Genomic DNA, 15671 nt, shown 5'->3' on the forward strand with positions numbered 1-15671 from the left:
TGCTTTGTCTACACTGAAAATCTGTTGTTTAGTGTAGCCACCTTCATGAATTATCTGAGCTAGGTCTTCTGGATAATTTGCTACAGCTTCTACCTTAGCACTTGCTGCTTAACCTTGCACTTCAATGTTATGGACATGGTTTCTTCCCTTAAACCCCATGAACCAACCTCTGCTAGCTTCACACTTTTCTCCTGCGGTTTCCTCACCTCTCTCAGCCTTCAGAGAATTGAAGACAGTTAGGGTTTTGCTCTGGATTAGGCTTTGGCTTAAAGAAATGTTGTGGCTGCTTTGATCTTCTCTCCAGATCACTACAATTTTCTCCATATCAGCAATAAGGCTGTTTCCCTTTCTTACCATTCATATGTTCACTGGAGTGGCACTTTTAACTTCCTTCAAGAACCTTCCTTTTGCATTCACTGCTTGGCTAACTGGTGCAAGAGGCCTAGCTTTTAGTGTATCTTGGCTTTCAACATGCCTTCCTCACTAAGCTTAATCATTTCTAGCTTCTGATGTAAAGTGAGAGCCGTGCAACTCTTCCTTTCACTTGAACACATAGAGGCCACTGTATGGTTATTAACTGGTCTAATTTCAATATTGATGTGTCTCAGGGAATAGGGGTGCCCAAGGAGAGAAGGAGAGACGGGGAACGGCAGGTTGGTGGAGCGGTCAGAACACACACAACATTTATTGATTAAGTTGGCCGGCTTATGTGGACATGGCTAGTGGTGGCCAAAAACAATTACAAGAGCAACATCAAAGATCACAGATTATCATGACAAACATATTAATAATGAAAATGTTTGAAATATTCTGAGAATTACCAAAATGTGACACAGAGACACGAAGTGAACAAATGCTGTTGGGAAAATAGCTCCAGCAGACTTGCTGGACTCAGGGGTGACACAAACCTTCCGTTTGTAAAAAATGCAATATCTGTGAAATGCAATAAAGCTAAGTGCAATAAAAGAAGGTATGCCTGTAGTAGTATCAATCCTTGATTGTGTATCCTTCAGCAAGCATAAAGAGAGACGCATAATTTTTTATATGAAATGTACTTTCACAAATATATTGACAATATCCAGTTTATCAGCCTGTATATGGCATTTGCTTTTAACTTCTAAACATGACAAAGAAGAGCACTGCTTGACATAATCCTTCGATTCGAAAGATCAATTACACTGAATGGTGCCTGTGAATTCTAAATCACTGAGAGTAAATGACAGGTATTAGGCAAAGCACACTGACTGAACAACATAGCCTGCCGGGAGTGAATACACTTGTTTGAAAACAGTATTTCTTTTCTTAAGTGAGTACCTAGTGAATGAAAAGTTGATAGTTGATAGCTCTGAAGACGAGAATCTTCTGCCTCACTACAGTAAAGGCCAGGGCAGTGCCAGCTCCTTTTGTCTCCGTGTGAGTGTGCCTGGATAATTTTCTGAATGGACCACCTCTAGGGCACGAAAATGAGAAACTGCTTCTGAACCTATCAATTTCTGCTGAGCATGCCAACTAAAAAGCCACCGTGACGGTGAACAGATACAACCTGGGAGCTAGACTCAGACTCCCAACCAGCTCTAGGATGAGGACAACTCCCAGTGACGAGAAGGGCTGCACTGTAACCAAGGACCCAGAAGAGGAAAACTTCTGTAATTGCCACTTTCCAAGGCAGCCATCCCCATTGCCTCAAACACGAATCACTAGCATCTAAGCCTACAGGATTTCCCAGAAAAACATATGAATGCTGTGTGCACACCCTATTTAAGACAGGCGCCACTGGGATTGAACTCCGGGAACCGTAAACCTTCACCTTCTCCACACACCTCTCTCTTCTTCCGCTCCCCTGGGTCTGACCTGCCAAACAATGACCAGACACATTTCTCTGAATGTCCAACCCCAACTGTGCTGGAGCAGAATTCTTAAGTGGTAAGTCGATCAAAAGGATAAAAAAAGACATAGTTCTATTGCACAGAATTTTCCAGACACAGTATGAGAAAAGAAAGCTGTTATCATTTACTTGAAAGAGCTGGCCTGTCCAGCAACAGTGCTTATAAAATTACCTCCTATTTTTAAAAAATTGTATTTTGCAAATGACTACCAATAAAAATAAAGTTTCACTAAAATTAAGAAAATATAATCAAACACTTTTAACATACAAGAGCCAAGATGGTGCTACACCGGGTATTATACTGTGGCAATATTGCTACAGCTCCCTGACTCGTCCTTTAGAATAACAATTCTTTTTTCTCCAGGTACTTCCTGTAATCTGGGATTTCCTCTCTGGCATCAGCCTCAGTCTCACCCTGTACCACAGGAATTTTTCCCAGGCCTGACAATCCTGTCTCCACATATGGAAATTCCAGAAATGTGTTGTCTCTTGCTTCTTTTGCTAAGAATTTATAGAGTCTAATAGGGCTTTTTTAGGAATTTATAGCTTAAGAGAACTGAGCTATAATAACACATCTCCTAGAAGAGTTGCAAGATAATGCTGTAAGTTTGAAATGTCATCTTACATATAATAAATCATTTTCTTACTTGGCTAATTATTTAAGTCATTAATTTTTCTGTTTTGAAATACTTTCGAATTTATGGAAAGAGTTACAAGAATAGTACAAAGAACATCATAACACCCTCTGCCCACATTTATCAGATTCACAAATTCTGCCACATTTACATCCTCTCTCTCTCTGTACACACACACACACACACACACACACACACACACACACACACAATCTTTCCTGCACTCTTTGAGAGTTAGTTCCAAACATCATGACCTTTTTAACTCTCAATTCTTCAGCACGTATTTGCTAAAAACAAGTACATTCTCTTACATAACTACAGTACAGTACAATTATAAAATTCAGGAAATCTGATACAACACTACAACCTAATGTACAATCCATATTCAAATTTTACCAATTGTGCCAATAATGTATTCTGTAGATAATAATTTTCCTGATCCAAAACCACATATTATATGTAGTTGTCATGTCTCTTTTATCTCCTTTATTCTGAAACAGTTTCTCAAACTTTATCTTTCATAACACTGACATTTTCGAAATATTCAAGCCAGCTGTTCTATAAAATACCCCCCTCAATTTGTACCTGTCTGATATTTCTTCATAATTAGATGGTGATTATGAATTTTTGTCAGGAATACTAAATAGGCAATGTTGTGTCCTTCTCAGGACGTCACATCTAGAGGCACATGATGTTGCTTTGTCCCTATTTTATTATTTTTTATTTTAAAAATTTATTTTCAACTCTTTATTTTGTTTACTTACCTTAAAGAATACCTATAAGACCGAGCCCCTACAGAAGTGTTAACTTCAAAAAAATTTACGGACCAAAATTCTAACCTCAGTAACAATTTTTCTAAAATATTAGTTCATCAGACTAATAAATAATTGAGTGGTGCAAAAGATAGGAAGACTAATTCCTTGCACTTTAACTCTTCGCAATGCTACTGACTTACTCACGAATCTTACGCAAATTAATTAATCTCCCTGATTATGGTTTTCTATATTGGTACTTCTTACAAAACAGTGTGGAATCCAGGCACAATTCCATTACATTCGCATATTGGCAATATTTATGAGCAAACAATGTATCCCTGCGAGGTACATTCTTTCTTTTCTGTTTTATGTAATGTAAATAAAGCCACATATTCACTTTTTCAAATGTACCTCAAGGCAACATTGACAAAAAGTATAGTACTTTTTTTTTTGTCTTGCAAGTATAGTTATGCTCCAAAGAAATCTGAAGAGTGTTTTACTATAAAAGCATTGTCCTCCCATATGTAGGCAAGAGAATGATATTAAATAAACATTTAGTGCTAGTAAAAGCAAAAATGATTCCTTGAGAAGGGCTTTTAGAGTTGAGAGAAATGAAGAAAGCTCACTCTAACAAATTCTCTCAGAGGTATCTTGTGTAGTATAATCATCACTGTTATCAAATCGTCCTTAACAACAAACTATATTTTCTCACAGTTTACATTATGTATCCAATAATAGGAATGTATAAAAGAAATAATTTACCCTCTGATTTGCAAATATCAAGAGAAGGGATCTTAAACTATAGTCCTTAAATTCAAATTAATTTCAATGCCCCAAGAACCAGAATAACAGATTTCTAGGGTATTTACTACTAAACATATTCTTTCAAATTCCAAAAATCTAGGCAAAATCCACAAACCCTTTCCGCAGATTAGGAAAATGCCTTTCCCCAAATAAAGAAACACCATTCTACACACCACACGAGTCGAGTGTCAAAAGGAAGAGACCTCTGAGCCTCGGTTCATGCAGGACACATACAGGTATTTCTTACAACACAGCAAGAAGTTTCTTAGAGAATTATAATGGGCTGATAAAAACTATCATGAATCACCATTTATACTGGAATAGAATTACGGTGTTTTATATTTAATTAATGGAGTAACACTGTGTGTCATGGTTAAGCACAAGTCACTCTACATGGAAAGTAGTCCATGGAAAACCACTCAGCACATACAGTACTCAATGAACAGCAGCTATCTAGGAAATATATCATATAAGCCAACAAACAATTACAATTACTTTTCATTTGGCCTCCAAGACAACGTATTCTCCTGGTTTTCCTCTTTCCTCACTGGTTCTCTGTCCCAGACTCTTTTGCAGGGGCCTGCTCTATCTTGGTGTTCAATGTTGGTGCATCCAGGATTCAGTCTTTAGATGTCATTTCTTCCCAATCAACAATCACTCCTTAAGTGATCATATTCATGTCTCCTATGCACCAATTCTCACATTCATATTTCTACCCTGACAATACCCTAAGTTCATCCACATATCCAACTGTCACCATAACATCCCCAACTGGATGCCTAACAGTCATTTCCCACCTGATGTGCCCAAACAGAAATCCCGATTGTCCCTACAACCCTACTTATCCACTAGTCTTTCTCACCTCAATAAATAGTACCACATTCATCCAACTGCTTTCAAAACCCAGGAATAATCTTTGACTCTCTTCTTTCTTTCCCATTTCACATCCAAGTCCTATGAGTCAGGACAGCACCATTCCAAATTCATCCACTTCTACCACTTCTATTCTAGTCCAACACCATCTTCCAATCCTGCCATAGCCTCCTTTCTATGGTCTTTCTAACATTTATGTCCACATACATGTTCACTACTGTCCACTCAGCAGCCAAAGTTATCAAATCATACTGATCCCTTCTCAAAACCCTCTGAAGTTGCCCATCAAACTTAGAGCACAATCCAAATTCAAGGGTCTACAAATCTCTACAGTCTGAGCTTCTCCGGCCTTTTCTCCTGTATTCTCCCTTCCCTCACTTTGCCTCAGCCAAAATGGCCTTCCTGCTGCTCCTCACACAGAACAAGCTGACTCTGCCTCAGGGCTGTCTTCCTTGATGCATGTAGGTCTCTGCTCAGACATCAGAGAGGCTGTTCAATGCAAACAAAAACTACCTAGAAATGCAAACCAAAACTACAGTGAGGTATCACCTCACACCAGTCAGAATGGCCATCATCATAAAGTCTACATATAATAAATGCTGGAGAGGGTGTAGAGAAAAGGGAACCCTCCTGCACTGCTGGTGGGAATGTAAATTGATACAGCCACTATGGAGAACAGTATGGAGGTTCCTTAAAAAACTAAGAATAGAACTACCATATGATCCTGCAATCCCATTCCTGGGCATATATCCAGAGAAAACCATAATTCGAAAAGATACATGCACCCCAATGTTCATAGCAGCACTATTTACAACAGCCAGACATGGAAGCAACCTAAATGTCCAGCAACAGATGACTGGATAAAGAAGATATGGTACATATATACAAGGGAATATTACTCAGACATAAAAAAGAATGTAATATTGCCATTTGCAGCAACATGGATGGACCTAGAAATTATCATACTAAGTGAAGTAAGTCAGGCAAAGGCAAATATCATATGATATCACTTATATGTGGAATCTTAAAAATGATACAAATGAACTTATATACAAACAGAAATAGTTACAGATGTAGAAAATAAACTTATGGTTACCAGGGAGTAAGGGGAGAAGGGATAAATTGGAAGATTAGGATTGACATATACACATCACTATATATAAAATAGACAACCAACAAGGTCCTACTATACACCACAAGGAACTATATTCAATATTTCACAATAACCTATAAGGGAAAAGAATCTGAAAAAAAATAGATATATATGTATGTATAACGGAAACACTTTGCTGTACACCTGAAACTAACACAACATTGTAAATCAACTATACTTCAATTGAAAAAAAAATCTACTCTAGCTAAAAATAACTGCCCCTCCCTTCTCCATCATGCTCCATATTGTCCTACTTGATTTTTGTCCATAGTATTACCCAATGTAATAGTGTATATTCATTTGTTTATTATCTGACTGTTTCCCCCAATAGGGAGAGGTGAGGGATTATGCCTATTTATTAATTGTCTGTCCCCCCTAAGGACTAAGGACTAAGGACTCTATCTTGTTCATCATTTTTTTTCCAGTGTCTAGAATAATGTCTGGCATGCAATAGTTGCTCAATAAATTCTTATTGAAAAATTAATCGTTCTCAGAGAGTTGAAAGAATGATTAAGGTATCCAGAGGTGAATGGAGTTCATGAGAAAATATGAGAATTATAAACTATTGAAAAGAGTAGAAAACGTGTCTTAGAGGGCAGACACACACAGGACAGTGGAGAGTACGTACAAGATATCAGCAAATTTTCAGAGGAATAAAATACTCTGTAGGGTATAACTCTGAAAGCAGACTATAAGCACTGAGAACAAAAGTCGAAATCAATTTCTAAGTTTTTAAAGAATGGTCTGGTGTAAAGTAAACTGGGTATCGTAAAAAGCATCATACCAGGAAGCATCTTTCCTTTCCTTTTTTCTCCATTTGCTTTCATAGTGCCTCCCTGTCCCCCTCACCACTCTGTCTGAATATATACTATATATAATAGTTTCATTTTTCTATGTCTTAAGTCTTGGAGATTACCATCCTACATAACTTCACCATGTAGAATTCAGGTTATCTTTTAGTTACAGAATGTTTTCTTGGATTGGAATTTTAAATCTCAGGTCTGTTCCATTGTTTTGCTTTTCTTTTTCAGGGACTCCAATTATTCATATGATGGCTCTTCTTTGCCTTTCTTCCATTTCAACCACTTTCTCACTGACCATTTTCACTTGTTTCTTTAAATCCTTAACATTCTCATCACTGTTCTCCTGCCTTTCTTCAATGGTGCTTACTATACTTTCATTCAAATGTATTCTTCCTTTGATACCTTGTAAGTCGATCTGTTATTTCTAAAAATAATAATAATAAAGTCTTTTTCTTTTCTGAGTCCAATCAACTTTCATTTCATTTCCCACTGGTTTGTGTTGGTCCATTTCTAACCTTAGTTCTTGGATTTATGATTCAAGGTGTATTTCATACATTCATGTTTCATGTTTGAAGATATTTAATTCAGTTTAGAGTATCATTGACAATTTTCTTCTGTTTCATGGTTGATGTTCAGAGAGAAATTTCCATCAACTGAAATGTTTTGATCTTACAGTCCTTTCATAGAGATGAAGATTGATTACATTACTGCATTTCATGGACAAGGTGACAACATGAGCTGGTTTACAAGATCTTCAGTTCAGGAGCACCCTCTTCTGTCTGAGTCATGAAGTGCAGTTTCTTTAAAGTCTGGCTTTTGTTGGGGGGCAGTGGAGGAAGTTATATTTCCTTCAATTTTTTTTAATAGATCATTATTGGAGTATAATTGCTTCACAATACTGTGTTAGTTTCTTTTATCTGGTATTCTAGATTTCCCCACCTTGTTTCTTTTTGCCTTCATCAACAAGACTCCAAAGGGTGCCTCTTCCTTACTTTTAACCTTGTTCATCCCTAGAAGCATTGCTTTTCCACAACTGCTACCTGTGTACTTTCAAGTTCCTTCCTCCTTACTCAGTGCTCTTATCTACCTGGAATCTCTTTCAATATTTTCACCCTTAGGATAGACAGACTTTCTTTTTCTAAGGGTGGTTTTCTTTTTTCTTTTCTTTTCTTTTTTTTTTTTGCCCACACCATGCGGCTTGATGGATCTTAGTTCCCTGACCAGGGATTGAACCTAGACCCCCGGAAGTGGAAGCAAGAAGTCCTAACCACTGGACCACCAAGGAATTCTAAGGGTGATTTTCGTACAATCCCTTCCTGTCTCTTCTACATGGTTTTTCCAGAACTCCCTAACTGTCCACAGAGGCTCTCAGTAGGAACAGTGAGACAGTGCCACTAAAAACTGATGTTGCTTTTCCACTTATAATAACTGAAGTTCGGACTGTCCTCTGTTCTCTAGTTCTGCTGAAGGTGAGGGCTTTATGGGGTATAATTTGCTTTTTGTTGGTCTGTACAGATTTTTGGCAGATGTAGAAGGAATTGAGATTTAGGCATCACAATTAATTACTTCAGCTACTTGTTCGTTTATCATTCCTAGTCATATATTTCTTCCCTATGTCCGAAGTTAGATTTCTGGCTCTACTGTTTAATCCTGTAGTGGATACTATAGTGGATACATTATGCTCCACCCGCATCGCCTCTTAGAGCTGAGGTATCTATTTCCTCAGTTGCTGGGCATGATGACTGCTGTCTTCTCGAAGCCACGCTTCCCACTAAGAGTGACCCTTGTCCAGGGGGACTGCCTTACCCAAAGCTACACACCCCCTCTGTGATGAAGCCAGCAGTCAAGGCTGGCTAATGCGAGGATATAAAGCTCAGGCCCTTTGCCTTAATTTGTGACCACTTTGAAGGGCCAACTCAGCTCCAGAGCTCCCTGTAGGATCAGCAATGACCTCAATTGTAACCTCACTGTGGCTCAGCTTCTCTGCCTGCCCAATCCTACCTTCCCCACTTCCTTACAGCTGTATACCTTAAATGCACTCTTCAATATACATTCTGCAAACAATTCTATACCACATGGTATTTTCAGGGCATCCTACTTAAAGACAATCACCGTCTGAAAAAAATTTTATTGAGTTATGAGATGGGCACTGTTATAAGTGCTTTGAATATGTTGTACACATTCACTTAATTCTCACATGGAGACTGTGAGGAAGATACTGTTATTTTCAACATCATATCTCAGATAAGAAAAGAAACTCTTGGAGAAGATAAGTACCTTGCCTAAGTTAATAAATGGTCAAGGCAGGATTTGAACATAGGCACTCTGACTCAAAAGCGCATGCTCTCTTGCCCACTTTACTGTACTGCCTCTTGTGCTAGCCTTGCACTCTCTGCTTCTCTGGTGTGACCCTGAGTGTGCCCATTCTCTGCATTTTTTATGCCATGCTATGAAGCGTAGCCAGCACAGACACACACCACGATGATCACAAGTATTAAGATTTTTTAACACATAATACTTCACTAGTGGATTGACCTTAACATGAGCTGCTGAAGGTGGAATTCATTGATCTTATGAAGTTGTCTTTTAAAGCTTTTCATTAAAAACAGAGAAGAATGTTTGTATATCCAGCCTCTGGTCACTCAGTCCTATCGCAGTATGACATTCCATTTGCACACATATATTAGCAGGTACATGTTAACAACCACTTCTCTATAGATTTGTTTTCTATCTCACCTCAAAGAAATACCAAAAAGATTATAACTTTTCTCCAAAGTTCTTACCTCCATCTTGAAATTTGCTTAATCTTTCAAAATACGATGACATGGGGGCCTGAACGATGTCAAGGATAGCCAGAAGTGTTCTTGTTAGCCTTAATAATTCACTGAAACTATAAAATCCAAAGTATATAAGATTCCGAGCCAAGTGGACCACCTTAATTTTAAAAAGGCGGGGAGAAGGTGAAAAAGAAAAGAAAAACATTAGGAACGGAAATTAGCATTGACTTTTTATTATCTAAGTTAGTGCAGGTATTTCTAACCTTTCTAATTCTTTAATACCTAGAAATTGAAATACCTGTGAAAGCAACCACTGAACTCCAATTTAGTCAAGTTTAGAATTAAATCCAAATAAGACCAGTTCATCAACCCCATCAAAGGCCCATGTGACAAGAAGATGAGGTATCTTGTCAACAGCCAGCAAGGAAGGGACAAGACAAGATTTTAGTTGTATCAGGGTGGTTAAAAGAGGTTTACATTAGAATGATTTACCTCTTATTTAAACATTAACTTACGTCAGTAGGATACCACTTAATAGTTACTTTAATGAATTACTTTAATAAATGAATATTATCCAAGAAATTTGTCTAGAAATATATGTTCCTTATGCCACTGTGTGGTCTCCTGGATACTGTAGGACATACTAGGTGTGAGAGCCAGCTTCCAAGATGGCGCCCAATGTAGGGTCTCCTTCCACATTGCCCCAGGGTTAGGCAGTGTCTCCAACGGCATACAGCAGAAGTGATGACACGACAGTTCTAAGATTAGGTTATAGGAGATTGCAACTTCCATCTTGGGCTCTCTCTTTCTCTCTCTCTAATGGTTGCTCTGGGGGAAGCCAGATGCCATACTGTAAGGACACTGAGGCAGCCTATGGGAAGGCCCACACGGCAAGAAGATGAGGTGTCTAGACAATAGCCAGCAAGGAAGTGTAACCGCCAGCAACCACACAAGTGATCTTAGAAGCAAATCATCTAACCCTAGATGACTGCAACCCCAATCAACAGCTTGTGAGGCCCTGACCTCATGAGAGACCCTGACCTACAACCACCCAACTAATAAGCCCTCCCAGGTTCCTGACCCACGGAAACTGCAACCCCAATCAACAGCCTGTGAGATCCTGACCTCAAGAGAGACCCTGACCTAGAACTACCCAACTAATAAGCCCTCCCAGATTCCTGACCCACGGAAGCTGCAACCCTAATCAACAGCCTGTGAGATCCTGACTTCATGAGAGACCCTGACCTAGAACTACCCAACTAATAAGCTCTCCCAAATTCCTGACCTATGGAAACTGTGAGATAATACATGCTTGTTGCTTTGGGCTGCTAAGTTTGGGGGTAATCTGTTACACACCAGTAGGCACCTAATACCCCAGATATCTTGTAGTGGCATCTTTTCTCTAGTTTTGCCCCTATATCCCCAAAGTGATATTATAACTGGTGGTATTTCAATTCAGTTTAATAAGGCTAAAAACATTACCTTCATGGAGATGAAAAAAACATATCCAACCATTTTATAAATATGCAAAGCTGTCTTTGTTCATTAAATGCAATAAAGCTTACACAATAAATGAAACTAAAAAAATCAGAGTATCTAACAGGTAATTATAAATAAAATATTTAGTATTCTATATCAGGTATAATTAAAGCATCAACTCTATCCTTTAATCAGTGGCAGAGGGAATCATATGTTCATAAATTTAACTACCTAATTACTAAAACATTCTAAATATTAGAGGGAAAAAAATCTTTGATGTTCAATGTATCTAATTTTAGACAGCATAAATTGAATAACCTCATGGATTAATTGTTTAAAAAAATTACCTCAAATGTCAGTTTGTTTTTTTCTTTATCTCCAAAAGGAAAAGGCTGATTTACAACCTCTTTCAAGTATTCTTCAACAAATTCCATTGTCAGTGCAAATTTCCTCTTCATATCATTTCTGGAAGAGTCTGTTATAGAATCATATCTATGAAGACAGAAAGAATTTAAAAGAAGTTAAATTGATTCTAATCATTTAAAATAGGAAAATATATATATATTGACCTCTTGTCTTCTAAGCTTGGGTAAATTAATGAAACTTTCTACACTTTGTACCCTCATCTATAAAATGGAGCTATTTTGAAATGAGTTGATACATGTAAAGCATTTAAATCAGAGTCTACCATTGTTACTCCTTTTATTAATTGTTACTCCTTTCATTAACATGATTTCTGTTTATTGGTTTCCAGAATAACTTTTCTATTATCAAGAGCTGTCATTTTACTTTACAAAAAGAGTATCTTGTTTGCATTTGGAAAATTAACAATCCAAGTCTGAATAAAGAAATGCCTTTTGTTATATTTCATTTCAAAACTGAAGACATTTGGGGGAGGGATGGATTGGCAGTTTGGGATTAGTAGATGCAAACTATTATATATAAAATGGATAAACAACTAGGTCCTACTGTATAGCACAAGGAACCACACTCAATATTCTGTGATAAATCGTAATGGAAAAGAAGATGAAAAAGAATGTATACCTATGTATAACCAAATCACTTTGCTGTATAGTAGAAATTAACACAACACTGTAAATCAACTAAACTTCAATAAAATAAATTTTTTAAAAATGGAAGACATAATCAAAATCATTGAGTTCATCTGCTGAATTTAAAGTCTTCAAGAAATTTTTCCAGAGCAGAAGCAAGAAGAACTGTAATCCTGCAGCCTGTGGAACAAAAACCACATTCACAGAAAGAGAGACAAGATGAAAAGGCAGAGGGTTACATACCAGATGAAGGAACAAGATAAAACCCCAGAAAAACAACAAAATGAAGTGGAGTTAGGAAACCTTCCAGAAAAAGAATTCAGAATAATGATGGTGACGATGATCCAGGACCTCGGAAAAAGAATGGAGGCAAAGATCCAGAAGATGCAAGAAATGTGTAACAAAGACCTAGAAGAATTAAAGAACAAACAAACAGAGGTGAACAATACACTAACTGAAATGAAAAATACACTAGAAGGAATCAATAGCAGAAAAACTGAGGCAGAAGAAAGGATAAGTGACCTGGAAGGCAGAATGTTGGAATTCACTGCTGCGGAACAGAATAAAGACAAAAGAATGAAAAGAAATGAAGACAGCCTAAGAGACTGCTGGGACAATATTAAACACAACAACATTCGCATTATAGGGGTCCAGAAGGAGAAGAGAGAGAGAAAGGACCAGAGAAAATATTTGAAGAGATGATAGTAGAAAATATCCCTAACATGGGAAAGAAAACAGCAACCCAAGTCCAGGAAACGCACCAAGTCCCATACAGGATAAACCCAAGGAGAAACACGCCAAGACACATAGTAATCAAATTGGCAAAAATTAGAGACAAAGAAAAATTATTGAAAGCAGCAAGGGAAAAATGACAAATAACATACAAGGGAATTCCCATAAGGTTAACAACTGATTTCTCAGCAGAAAGTCTACAGCCAGAAGGCGGTGGCATGATATACTTAAAGTGATGAAAGGGAAAAACCTACAACCAAGATTACTCTACCCAGCAAGGATCTCACTCAGATTCGATGAAGAAATCAAAAGCTTTACAGACAAGCAAAAGCTAAGAGAATTCAGCACCACCAAACCAGCTCTACAAAAAATGCTACAGGAACTTCTCTAAGTGGGAAACACAAGAGAAGAAAAGAACCTACAAAAACAAACCCAAAACAATTAAGAAAATGGGAACAGGAACATACATATCGATAATTACCTTAAATGTGAATGGATTGAATGCTCCAACCAAAAGACACAGGCTAGCTGAATGGATACAAAAACAAGACCCATATATATGCTGTCTACGAGAGACCCACTTCAGACCTAGGGACACATACAGACTGAAAGTGAGGGGATGGAAAAAGATATTCCATGCAAATGGAAATCAAAAGAAAGCTGGAGTAGCAATACTTATATCAGATAAAATAGACTTTAAAATAAAGAATGCCACAAGACACAAGGAAGGACACTACATAATGATGAAGGGATCAATCCAAGAAGAAGATATAACAATTATAAATATATATGCATCCAACATAGGAGCACCTCAATACATAAGGCAACTGTTAACAGCAATAAAAGAGGAAATCGACAGTAACACAATAATAGTGGGGGACTTGAACACCTCATTTACACCAATGGACAGATCATCCAAACAGAAAATAAATGAGGAAACAGAAGCTTTAAATGATACAAAATACCAGATAGATTTAATTTATATTTATAGGACATTCCATCCAAAAACAGGAGATTACACTTCTTCTCAAGTGTGCACGGAACATTCTCCAGGATAGATCTCATCTTGGGTCACAAATCAAGCCTCAGTAAATTTAAGAAAATGGAAATTATATCAAGCAACTTTACTGACCATAACTCTATGAGATTAGAATCAATTACAGGAGAAAACCATAAAAAACACAAACACATGGAGGCTAAACAAAACGTTACTAAATAACCAAGAGATCACTAAATAAATCAAAGAGGAAATCAAAAAATACCTAGAGACGAATGACAATGAAAACACGATGATCCAAAATCTATGGGATGCAGCAAAAATAGTACTAAGACGTAAGTTTATAGCTATACAAGCCTACCTCAAGAAAAAAGAAAAATCTCAAACACCCTAACGTTACACCTAAAGGAACTAGAGAAAGAAGAACAAACAAAACCCAAAGTTAGCAGAAGGAAAGAAGTCATAAAGGTCAGAGCAGAAATACATGAAATAGAAGCAAAGAAAACAACAGCAAAGATCAATAAAACTAAAACCTGGTTCTTTGAGAAGATAAACAAAATTGATAAACCATTAGACAGACTCATCCAAAAAAAAGAGGGAGAGGACTCAAATCAATAAAATTACAAATGAAAATGGAGAAGTTATAAAAGACACCACACAAATACAAAGCATCCTAGGAGACTACTACAAGCAACTCTATGCCAATAAACTGGACAACTGGAAGAAATGGACAAATTCTTAGAAAGGTATAACCTCCCAAGACTGAACCAGGAAGAAGCAGAAAATATGAACAGACCAATCACAGGTAATGAATTGAAGCTGTGATTAAAAATCTTCCAACAGGGCTTCCCTGGTGGTGCAGTGGTTGAGAGTCCGCCTGCCGATGCAGGGGACGCGGGTTCATGCCCCGGTCCGGGAGGATCCCACGTGCCGCGGAGCGGCTGGGCCCGTGAGCCATGGCCGCTGAGCCTGCGCGTCCGGAGCCTGTGCTCCGCAACGGGAGAGGCCGCAGTGGTGAGAGGCCCGTGTATCGCAAAAAAAAAAAAACAAACAAAATCTTCCAACAAACAAAAGTCCAGGACCAGATGGCTTCACAGGTGAAGTCTATCAAACATTTAGAGAAGAGCTAACACCCATCCTTCTCAAATCTACCAAAAAATTGCAGACGAAGGAACACTCCCAAACTCATTCTATGAGGCCACCATCACCCTCATACCAAAACCAGACAAAGATACTACAAAAAAAGAAAATTACAGACCAATATCACTGATGAATATAGATGAAAAAATCCTCAACAAAATCCTAGCAAACAGAATCCAACGACACATGGAAAGGACCATACACCATGATCAGGTGGGATTTATCCCAGGGATGCAGGGATTCTTCAGTATACGCAAATCAATCACTGATATATACTATATTAACAAACTGAAGAATAAAAACCATATGATCACCTCAACAGATGCAGAAAAAGCTTTTCACAAAATGCAACATCCATTTATGATAAAAACTCTCTAGAAAGTGGGCATAGAGGGAACCTACCTCAACATAATAAAGGCCATATACAACAAACCCACAGCAAACATCATTCTCCATGGTGAAAAACTGAAAGCATTTCCTCTAAGATCAGGAACAAGACAAGGATGTCCACTCTCACCACTGTTATTCAACATAGTTTTGGAAGTTCTAGCCATGGCAATCAGAGAAGGAAAAGAAATAAAAGGAA

At 37.7% G+C, this 15671-nt stretch overlaps 1 protein-coding gene across 3 annotated transcripts in view; it reads right to left on the reverse strand.

Moving 5' to 3' along the window:
* ITPR2 (inositol 1,4,5-trisphosphate receptor type 2) overlaps window positions 1–15671 on the reverse strand; it is a 527727-nt gene that overhangs the window by 335557 nt on the left and 176499 nt on the right. For all 3 annotated transcript variants that reach the window (XM_060024473.1, XM_060024471.1, XM_060024470.1), the window contains 2 exons: window positions 11512–11656; window positions 9692–9842 (listed from right to left, as the gene is read on the reverse strand). In XM_060024473.1, the coding sequence (XP_059880456.1) occupies window positions 9692–9842; window positions 11512–11656 (296 nt within the window). The remainder of the gene's footprint in view (window positions 1–9691; window positions 9843–11511; window positions 11657–15671) is intronic.

This window comes from Delphinus delphis, chromosome 11 (assembly GCF_949987515.2).
Source record: "Delphinus delphis chromosome 11, mDelDel1.2, whole genome shotgun sequence".
Taxonomy (NCBI): Eukaryota; Metazoa; Chordata; class Mammalia; order Artiodactyla; family Delphinidae; genus Delphinus; species Delphinus delphis.